This window comes from Terrapene carolina, unplaced genomic scaffold (assembly GCF_002925995.2).
Source record: "Terrapene carolina triunguis isolate 2854851 unplaced genomic scaffold, T_m_triunguis-2.0 Scaffold31, whole genome shotgun sequence".
NCBI lineage: Eukaryota > Metazoa > Chordata > Testudines > Emydidae > Terrapene > Terrapene triunguis.
In genome coordinates, this window is record NW_020664382.1 from 1,597,079 (window position 1) to 1,607,385 (window position 10,307).

A 10,307-nucleotide genomic window follows, 5' to 3' on the forward strand; every position below is an offset into this window, starting at 1 on the left:
CCAGAAAACATCTAGAAATTATGCAAATTTGTTATCTGTTTAAAATACTCCCAAATTAACTTTAAAAAGAATAGTCAAAATTATAGCATGCCATAAGTAAACATTTCCAGAGTATAGGTGTGCTAATTAATGGCGTGGTGCTAATTAAAGGTTAGTTTGAGAATTGTATAGCTAACCAGTGCAGGCATTTTCCATATATTTTAAAATTGGTTTTGTTTTTAAAATTAAGTATATCATGGTAGATGTTGTTTGCACTAACACTGCTGCATCTGAACTGTTCATTAAAGAAGCTTTTTGTTTTAAAAATATACATCAATTGCACAAGATATTTTTCAAAAGAGACTAGCAATTTTGGGTGCCTACATTTTTGAATGTCCAACTGAGGCTCTTTAAAAGGGCCTGATTTTCAGAAATGTGCATCCATCCCAAAACAGAGGCACCCAAAAATCACTAGCCACTTTTCAAACTCTTGGCCAAAATTGATTTTTGTTGGTTTGTGCTATATAAATAAATATCAACTATCCTTGACTGCTACTCCACCTTGCCATTATTTGGTTAATTTTTTACACTGTACAAGTGGTTCTTGAAGGAGGGATCTGATCTACAGTAGTTTTCCACCAACCTGAAGTTACTGCCTGGAAATTTTGTATAACCAACAGTAGTTTTCCACCAGCCTGAAGATACTGTCTGGAAATATTGCACTCTGTGGCCAAATTCTGCATTGATTTACACCCTGTGGAAAACACTGAAGTCAACAGAATTGCATGAAGGAATAAGTCAGGGCAGAATTTGTGTCTCACTATGCTTTTTTCCCCTTAGATTATTTTGAGAAAAAGATGGGTTAACAAAAACAGACACCACTTTTATGTTCCAGTCATTTCCACTGAAATCTTACATTGCCAAAGAGTGATTTAATAAGCAATAAATGATCAACAACTTGCATAATGTATGATGTTATGGGATGGATTTTCAAATGCACCTAAGTGACATAAGACATTAGGGCTTGTATACACAAGAAAGTAGATAATGTTTTCACCCCTCAGCTCATAGAGAGCCGAGAAGTGAACCTGAATCATCTTTTAAACCAATTTAATTAAACCAGTGTAAAAGGCTGTGTGGACACATTTCGGTATTAAAGTGGCTTATTTCAGTTTAATTAACTTAAAGTCAATTAGGAACAGGTTAATTAAACTGAAATAAGCCACTTTTATCACCAAACTTAGTGCCCATACAAACTTTTGCACTGGTTTAACTATATAGGAAAGTCACACCTTAAGTTATACCAGTTCTTTCTTGTGTCTTCAAAGTCCCACTGAAAGTCAATGGTACTTGTGCTCTCAAGTCACGAAGGTATGTCTACACTGCAGCTGGGAGCATGCCTTCTAGCCCGGCTAGACAGACACGCTCTCTCTCTCTTTGATCTAGCATGTTAAAAATAGCAGTGTGGATGTTGTGGCAGAGGCATCGGCCACCTGAGTAAAAGCCCACCCAGACACCTGGGTCCGTACTCAGGTAGCAAGCCCATGCTGCAAAGTCTGCACTGCTACTTTTAGCACACTAACTCAAGCCCTGCTAGTGCACATCTGTCTTCCCGAGCTGGGAGGCTGCAATGTAGACATACCCTTAAGTACTTTTGAAAATCCCACCCGCTGTCTCTAAGGAACTCAGTGTATCTGTAACCTTTGGGAGCTTTTTAAAATGTGGATTTATTGTTGACAACAAGCAGCCTTGTGCAAAATGTTCAACGTGGTCTGCCGGCAGGTGAAACTTATCAGATTTGGAGTTTTGTTATAAACCAGAAAGTCAGATCAGATTCAATGAAAGGTTCACTGCATTTTCCAACTTTTCAAGCAAACCTGGGACAACTTGTGGATTCGTGAAGAAGTCATGACATCAGGCAGCCATTGCGTAAGTTTTCCTTTGAATTTTTAGGTTCATTTGAACTCAAAATTCAAAGCACAACTTGAAGATGGCCGTGAAGTGCCATGGCTCCAAACTCAAGCAAATATTAAAATAAGTCCTTGTGAAATTAAATCGGCGTGTTTCCAGCAGTCCTAACTGATAGCCCTGTAAAATGAAGTCATTCACAGAACAGGTATAGCACCAGGCAATGACTGTGCAAGCTACTTCACACTGCTCTACTAATGTGCATCCACCCTGACACATACAAAGACAAGCTGTAGGGGTGGCAAAGTAACGCGTTTCCAAAATGGACATTTTGAACCAAATTTACCGATGACCTATGCCAACTCAGCAGTTTCAATGGACTGACACCAGCAGTGAACTTGGCCTTTTGAGTCAAAATCTACAGTGAATCACCTAACAAAAGGAATATTTATTTAAATAATTATTATAATACTTACATAAAGTGCAATAGAACCCAACTTGTTCATACTCTTCACAGCAATCTGTAAAATTCATAATCTCAGGGACTTCAACGATGCGATACTGAGTTTTATAAGACGTCTTAGGACAAACCATCCATGGAATCCATCCTCCACAAGAAGTGTGTTTCTCATATGACTTTTGGTAGGCAACCATTTTAGACACCATTTTAGTCATGCTATAGTTGCACAGATGGTAGCCTAGCAAGGAGAGGCCTTTTTCTAAAAAATTTTAAAAAAAATCAGCGTTAATTGCTAGCACTACAGAATGAGTTTCCTTCAATGTTTAGATGTAAACTGGGCTATGATCTAGGAAAAAAAGCCATTTAATGAATGATTAATTCTCAGAAAGGCCATTACTAGGAAGAATGTTACTGGAGAAAGTGGACAGGTGAAGTTTGCTGATGGCAATTAGTAGTGGGAGTTGTTTTGGTTAGTAAAAACGATGCAGTTTGTGAGAAGCTCCAGATAATCATAAATGCCTTGAGAGATTGGGCAGAACAATGGCAATATAACTTGGATAAATTTTATGGACATTAACAAAATTAGTCTAAAATTCACATGTGAGCTAAGGGACTCGGAACTTCTATGATTTTCTGAGGGAAAAAACAGAGTTCATAGTGTCTGGAAACATAGAAATCAGAGGTGGGAGAAGCTCATTAGGTTTTTTATTTTTCTCTTGTGTGCTTCATCCCATCTTATTTTCAATGCCTCAACAACATCCTTTGATAGACTATACTAGAAGACAAGAGCATAGTGACCCCACAACATTTGGAGACATCTTTCCGCTGACAAGCATTCCCAGAAGACCATGTCACTGGACTTTCTGTTTTACCCTTCTAATTTTTTAGTGGATCATCAGTGTAAATCCTATGGATCAGACCTCAGCTGTTATAAATTTGCACAGCTCCACTGATTTCAGTGAAGCTATGCCAATTTATACCGAGACCTAAAATCCGATCCTATATCTTTTGAGACCTGAAATCAGTTTAGATGAGGTTAGATTTAACCAGGGTAAAATGGCCTCCATAAAGGCATGTGTTAAGTTAAGCCTCAAATCCCTGCTGCTTAGGCCCTGGCCTTGATCTTAGCAGTCATCTTCAAAATCTTAAACAGGCCTGCTGTAGAAGGAAAGCAACAGAGGTGAGCTAGCACGGATTAGTGGGAGGTTGCTGATGAATTGCATTGGATGAGCGATCCATAAAACGAAAGACAAGTTTTCCTTAATAACACAACCCAAAATTTGCTGACAATCAGAGGGACAGATAACTTGAGAGAGAAGTGTTTTGTTTTTATGCTGTCTCAAGTAAAGGCTTAGTGGTGATGCTTGGCTAAAGTCTTTGTTATATTAAAGAAGAAGTTATGAAGGATACAATGATAATGTGTCTCAGTGTATTATAGATCATTTTATAAAAGAGGATCATTTCAGTCCTCAATCCTGAAAAACCCTTATGAATGTGCTTACCTTTACACACGCAATGGGACTACTCATGTGAGTAAAGTTCTGCATATTCAGAAATGCTGGCAGGATCAGGGCTTTCCTGAGGATGGAATTGGTATCTATAGTATTTTCAGCAGATTTATTTCAGATTATGAGAAAACCATTTTAAACATTCAAATACTTCATTTGATAATAAAAAACAACTGACTTATCTGAAAAGTTTAATAGGTGAATCCCAATCACATGCACCAAAATGAAAGTATCAAGAGGGAGCATTAAAAAAAAGGTAGACTAGCAAGTCAAATGAAATATAGTATTTAATTAGAGTAAAATTGTAAGTAATTTTATTTAGGGTTGTGTGATAGACAACATGATTTCCTCTTGAGATTTTACAAAAATGGGAGGGATGAGGTTTGGAAATGTGAAAAGACTAATCAGATAAACACATCTATATTGGTATAACTTTACACACAGAAAAAGATGGAAGGGGCTTTTAATAAGTTAAATGTGAAGTGGATACAGAAATCAAAGTATGGTGGGACTACACCTTTCGGGGCTCTCGGAGAACTGTGGGCAGCCAAACAGAGAGAATGAAGCAAGAGAAGCATGTAATCAAAATATGTACAGTACAAATGATTCAAAGATGACAAAAAATATAGATAAACTAATTCAGTGTAAAAATTTTAGATGCTGGTCCTTATACATCACATTTTCAAACACACACGCCCCCCAAAAAACATGCTCACCACATTTGTTAGCAAACGGTGTCCTGTATTTGTGCGCACATAAATGTGTAATTGAAAATTGGTGGGTTCGTTTTTAAGAGGTCTCTTTGGAAAGTTGGAACCCAGGGCCAGATCCTCAGCTAGTTTAAGTCAGTGTATTTTCACAGAATTCAATGGAGCTCCATTGACTTACATCTGTGGAGGATCTGGCCACAGACCACTTGTGTGATTGTGAGCAATTCATTTAATCTCTCTCTCTGCCTCAGTTCTCCAGCTATAAAACAGGGATAATGCTACCTGACTGGGGTGCTGTGAGCATAAATTAATTATAGCATTCAGATTTTACGGGGATGGAGGGGGCCATACATATAGATAGACAGAGTCTGCTCCTGGGTTTCATAGATCAAAATTGTGATATTCAAGAATTGCAGTGTTACAATTTAAAATGTTAGGATTGTGTGGGCTGTTCTGCATGCCCCCAGCCACCCCCATCGCCACGACAACAGTGCTCAGATCCCACTGCAATGAGTGTGGTATAAGAACCTGAACAGAATAGCACAATGAGATAAGAGGAAGGTTAAAGATACATATCCTCACATCCAGAGCTGAAAAGACAGTCTAAAGATATCATCACAAATCTAAAGCTTCCAGGGCAACCGAAACCAGCTTGGGATTTGTAGCAACATTCAACATATATACTGATATGAAATCTAGAAAGTAAAGTGGTACAGATGTGTGAAAACCAAGTGTAAGTATATAATTAAAAAGCACTGATGTCAGGCCAGATATATGCAATTCAATTTTATGGCTATTTCACTAGGCACGGGATGAAACTGCCAGAGCCAAGAAAGCAGGTTTGAGGGATTCCCATGAGAGTGTAGAAAGATGCACTTCTAAAGAGACTGAACCAAAGCTAACAGAAGCAAGCACAGTTCCAGCTTCTCCTTCTCTGAAGCTAGTTCAGGCCCACAGTGCAGTCTTATTTAAAATAAGGCTTGTTACTATGAGAGCTCGGTTCTCTGGGGACAGCAGTTTCTCCTGAGCACTGTGGCTTAGCACAATTTGGTCTGTTCAGCAAATTGGCATTCTCTGCTCATTAGCTCCCAATCAGCAGGAATTAAAGTGTACTGGATGTGTTTCCACCAACTCACAATTGAAATTACTAGCAAAGCAGATAATCATCTGAAGTTACTTCTGTTACATTAGGTCTGCCATCTTTGAGCATTTCAGCTTTCATTTTAGCAATCTCAAGCATGGGCAGGCAAAGTACAAAGCTATTATACTAAAGCAACAATAACAAAAGCACCTATGTGACTATTTTATTATAAGAGGTGAGCTGCGTTGGTTATTCAATATTCAGCTCAGACTCTGAATTAAGAATAGGCTGTGTTTTGATTTCAAGGTCAAGACCAAATCAGGCCTGGTATATGGGATCATTGTCAACTTTACCAGTGACAAAAACTTCTGAGCTCTTCATGCTAGATTTTCATCCCAAATTATGGAAATCTCACAAGATCAACTGCTGTCATGTTGGGCTGAAATTTGCAAGAATGCTTGAGATCTAAATCCAAACATGAACCAGAGACAAAGTCCTTAATTGCTTTGATGTGACCTACAATTAAACCCAAGGGGGTGGGTCCTCATCCAGGGGATTCAAATAACTGCTCTGTCTCCAAAATTTGAAAAGATTTGAATTAAAGGTTCTGTTTTCTAGGCTCTCATATCTGAAAACCTCAAACATTTTTTTGAAGCAAGGACAAAAAGATCTCTGTGTCTTCTGCCTTTCCCCGCTTCTGTAGGGGGATTATTTAAAATGTGATTTTTGGTAGCGTTATTGAGAAAAATCCATGTTTAAGTAGAGTGACCAGACAGCAAGTGTGAAAAATCGGGATGGGTGTGGTGAGTAATAGGAGCCTCTATAAGAAAAAGCCCCAAATAGCGGGACTGTCCCTATAAAATCAGGACATCTGGTCACCCTATGTTTAAGAAATAGGTTATATATTTTGGCTGAGAATTTCAAAGCCACCGAGGCAATTTTTAAAAAATACAACAACAACAAAACCCCAGCCAAAAATTAAAAGCTGTTCAAATCTAAATAAATAATGAATTAGTCTAGAAATTAAGAGTAAACTAGGAATTAAAACTGGTGCTCCAAAGCCAGAAATTTGCATGGTTATTTGGCTGGATTATTCCCATTCATAGTCGATAACTGAATGTGAGAGTTAAAGATGTGCCATCTACACTCTTGCCTTTGCCACCTCATACATCTCTAGAAGTTTGCTAGTTTTAATTTGTAGATACTCCTCAAGACAAAGAAAAGGATTTTTCATCAAAATCGGCACATGACTGAGTATAAAGCTGCAGTTTGAGCCTCTCTTTTCTGGCAAAAGGGAAATGACAGGTTTTTTTAATTGGGGGATTCTTATGTGGTCAATGAGACACAGCTGGGTTTCTGGAGAGCAGAAACAATCACTGGTTCATTTAGCATAAAGAGACATCTCATCATATCCAAACTAAAATACCCAACATTTCTCAGCTGCGTTGTGTATTACTCACCTGTGAAGACATTTCCTTTCCCTTGGCCTGTGGCTGTCCAGAGAATGAAGAAAGAAATAACAGTGATCCTGGTCATTGTACCAGCAAAGATTGGCATCGTTCTTCTTATTTCTTTTTTCTCACAGAACAAAAACTCAGTTGTTATTGCATCCAGATTTTTGGAATAAGGAAAAATTTTCCTCTGTTTTTCTCCTTTGCAAATGGGTGATGACAACTGGCTTCTGAACAAAGAGAAAATCCAATGGGTATTTCACCTGTGTAGTCTCATTAATGCTTTCCCCATGGAACCCTTGCATCTCAATTACCGAGCCTACCAGTGCACAGCTTGAACCATCCAATGTAGTCATTTACAAAACAAGATGTTAGAAAAACTGCTGCACTGGTCCGCGTCTATCCTTCTGAGCACTAATCCCCTTTTGTGCCTTGAACATCAGACAGACGGGAACGATATCTCACACAGTTGACTGTACCTCAGCATTCATTTTAAACCCAATTTTGACTCTGGCCAAATCAGAGCTGATGTTATATTATAGTTCACACCTGGAAATTATTGGCCTCAGAAATTCTACCTCTGGAAGTCAAAGTTATTAAAAATAACCGTATATGTTAAAATAATGCTTCCCTCCTAACTTTAAGCTTCCTCACTGGCTGCTTTAGTGCCTCTCTCATTTTGTTGTGACCGCACTATCACCCATGTTGCTGCCCGAGTGAGAGCTAGAATAGGGCTGGGCAGCGATAGTGCAGGATCAGATTGTATATAAGCAAATTTGGGCATCCAGAACCCCTTTCTTTTCACTATCTAAAACAGGAATATAAATTTGCAAAGACAAATGGATCCACACTGTTCAAACACAATGTGCAAGCATAGAAATTGTTCTCTTTTATTGAAAAACAAAGAAACAAAACAAAAAAAAAACCCACAAATCCTCACTAATGAAATGTTATAACTGAGATTTCAGAATGAAGCCTGGAAAGTTAGTTATGGTTATGATATGCCTACACCACACAAATATATTAATACATAAATACAGTAGAACACCAGAGTTACAAACACCAGAGTTACCAACTGACCGGTCAACCACACCCCTCATTTGGAACCAGAAGTACATAATCAGGCAGCAGCAGAGGGGGAAAAAAGCAAATGCAATACAGTACTGTGTAAACTACTAAAAAAATAAAGGGAAAGTTTAAAAAAAAAGACTTGACAAGGTAAAGAAACTGTTTCTATGCTTGTTTCATTTAAATTAAGATGGTTAAAAGCAGCATTTTTTATCTGCATAGTAAGTTTCAAAGCTGCATTAAGTCAATGTTCAGTTAACTATTTAAAGAACAACCATAACATTTTGTTCAGCGTTATGAACATTTCAGAGCTCCGAACAACCTCCATTCCCAAGGTGTTCGTAACTCGGAGGTTCTACTGTAATGCCATATAGCAATAGTACCAATTACTACCAGTGCTTAAGAGAACCAGGTAAAGTTTCTTTGGTGACCACAACTGTGAATTTTCCAATATGTGTGTTTTTAAATCTCAGCCACAACAATGCAACCATACATCTTTGAACAATTACCTTGTTAGACCCCTCAAGTTAAATTGGTGTAGGCCTCCAGGGAACACGCAGAGGCAATGAGTGATTCAATAAGTAGTTTCTGAGTCAGTACTGAGCCAGAGCTCCAGCATAGTATTGAGGACACCTAGCTGCTGTTGGTGCTACCCATCTGTTTTGATGCATGAGATTTAAAAACTTAGACCAGGCTGGGGAAAAAATTCCCTAGAAAATTGAGACAAAAATGAAAAAAAAAAATCATTTTCATCTAAACTTCCCACTGAAAATTTTGTTTTTTAGTGGAAACTCAAATATAAAAAAAAATTCAGCCAAAAAAAAATCTTTTGAGTTGGAAAGGCTCATGGGAGTTGTAGTTTGGGTGCCTCATGCTCCCAGTCTTCTCTGTAGGCCAGGATCCCTAGTTGGACAACACCTCCCATGATGCACTATGGTATCTCCTCTTACAGAGGGGAGGCAGTGCATTATGAGAGTCCCTCAGCACCATACATCATGGTAGTCTGGCCAGGAAGCTCAGCCCAGCCCACAGAGGAGAAAGAGGACATGAAGCAACTGAACTACAACTTCCATTAGGCATAATTTCCAAATAGAAATATTTTGGGATTGGGGTGTTCATTTTTTCACTAAAAAGCCAACATATCCTGCTGAAAGTAGATTCTTCGTGAAAAAATTTGTTTTGCCAAAAGCTCAATTTTCTGTCAAAAAAAGTTGACAGAAAATTTTTAACTAACCCTAATAAAACTTTAAGTCCTGACTTATGGTCATTAAAAACTCCATAGTACTTTTGGAAGAACAGAGAATGTTCTGCAATGTCCTGGAAAGATTCAAATGTAGGTAATTACATTCTGCCAACCTATATTTCCACTGAAGTTTCAAGTACATGTGGTATTCCTCACTTACTAACCTAGATTGTTGTATAGCAGGGGTCTCAAAGTCCCGGCCCATGGGCCATCTGCGGCCCAAGAACCTCCCCACTGTGGCCTGCAGAAACTTTTAATTAAGTTCTTTCATCTGGCTCTCATGGCTGCTGGCTGAGTGGCAGCAGGGGAGCCGGCAGGAGAGAGTCACATGCCCCGCCCCCCAACGTTGTTCCATCCTGCTGCTCCTGGGACCCTCCCGGGGTTGCACTCAGCAACGTGTCATTCACCTCGGGCAGCTCAGCTCCCTGCAAGCGGTTCCCTATCCCCGCTGTTGCTGGTGGAGCTGCGGAGGAGAGACCCAGGCAGCCACGCTGCCAGCTGTCTGCTGCAGGCGGCGCCCCCCGCAGCTCCCATTGGCTAGGGGAGAGGGACAGAGATATCATCACTAGTTGCTGGGCAGAGTCAGCCATGGAGGCAGCATCATTAATTGCTGGGCAGAGTCAGCATCACTAGTCACCGGGTAGAGTCAGCAGGGGTGGCATGAGACCAAGGGAGTGAGGGAAAAGAGTGGGAAACGGGCTGGGAGGCGGCATGAACACCATCTTCAGTGACATTATTGGCCCGCTGGGAGGATTTGAGGACTGGCACTGGCCCTAAGGTAAACTGAGTTTGAGACCCCTGTTGTATAGTGTTGCTTTAAAACAGCCACAGTATTCCAGAGTTGGCTGCGTAACAACTGTCACCTTATCCATCTCTGACTTCTGAACCTAGAATTTCTG

The 10,307-nt window shown here is 39.5% G+C and overlaps 1 protein-coding gene across 1 annotated transcript in view; it reads right to left on the reverse strand.

Moving 5' to 3' along the window:
- Window positions 1–9,613, reverse strand: part of LOC113406452 (uromodulin-like 1) — a 64,477-nt gene extending 54,864 nt beyond the window's left edge. Inside the window, exons 1-3 of the mRNA XM_026651484.1 lie at window positions 9,573–9,613; window positions 7,107–7,327; window positions 2,364–2,606 (exon numbers count right to left, since the gene is read on the reverse strand). Of these exons, the coding sequence (XP_026507269.1) occupies window positions 2,364–2,606; window positions 7,107–7,327; window positions 9,573–9,613 (505 nt within the window). The remainder of the gene's footprint in view (window positions 1–2,363; window positions 2,607–7,106; window positions 7,328–9,572) is intronic.
- Window positions 9,614–10,307: the final 694 nt, after the last annotated feature.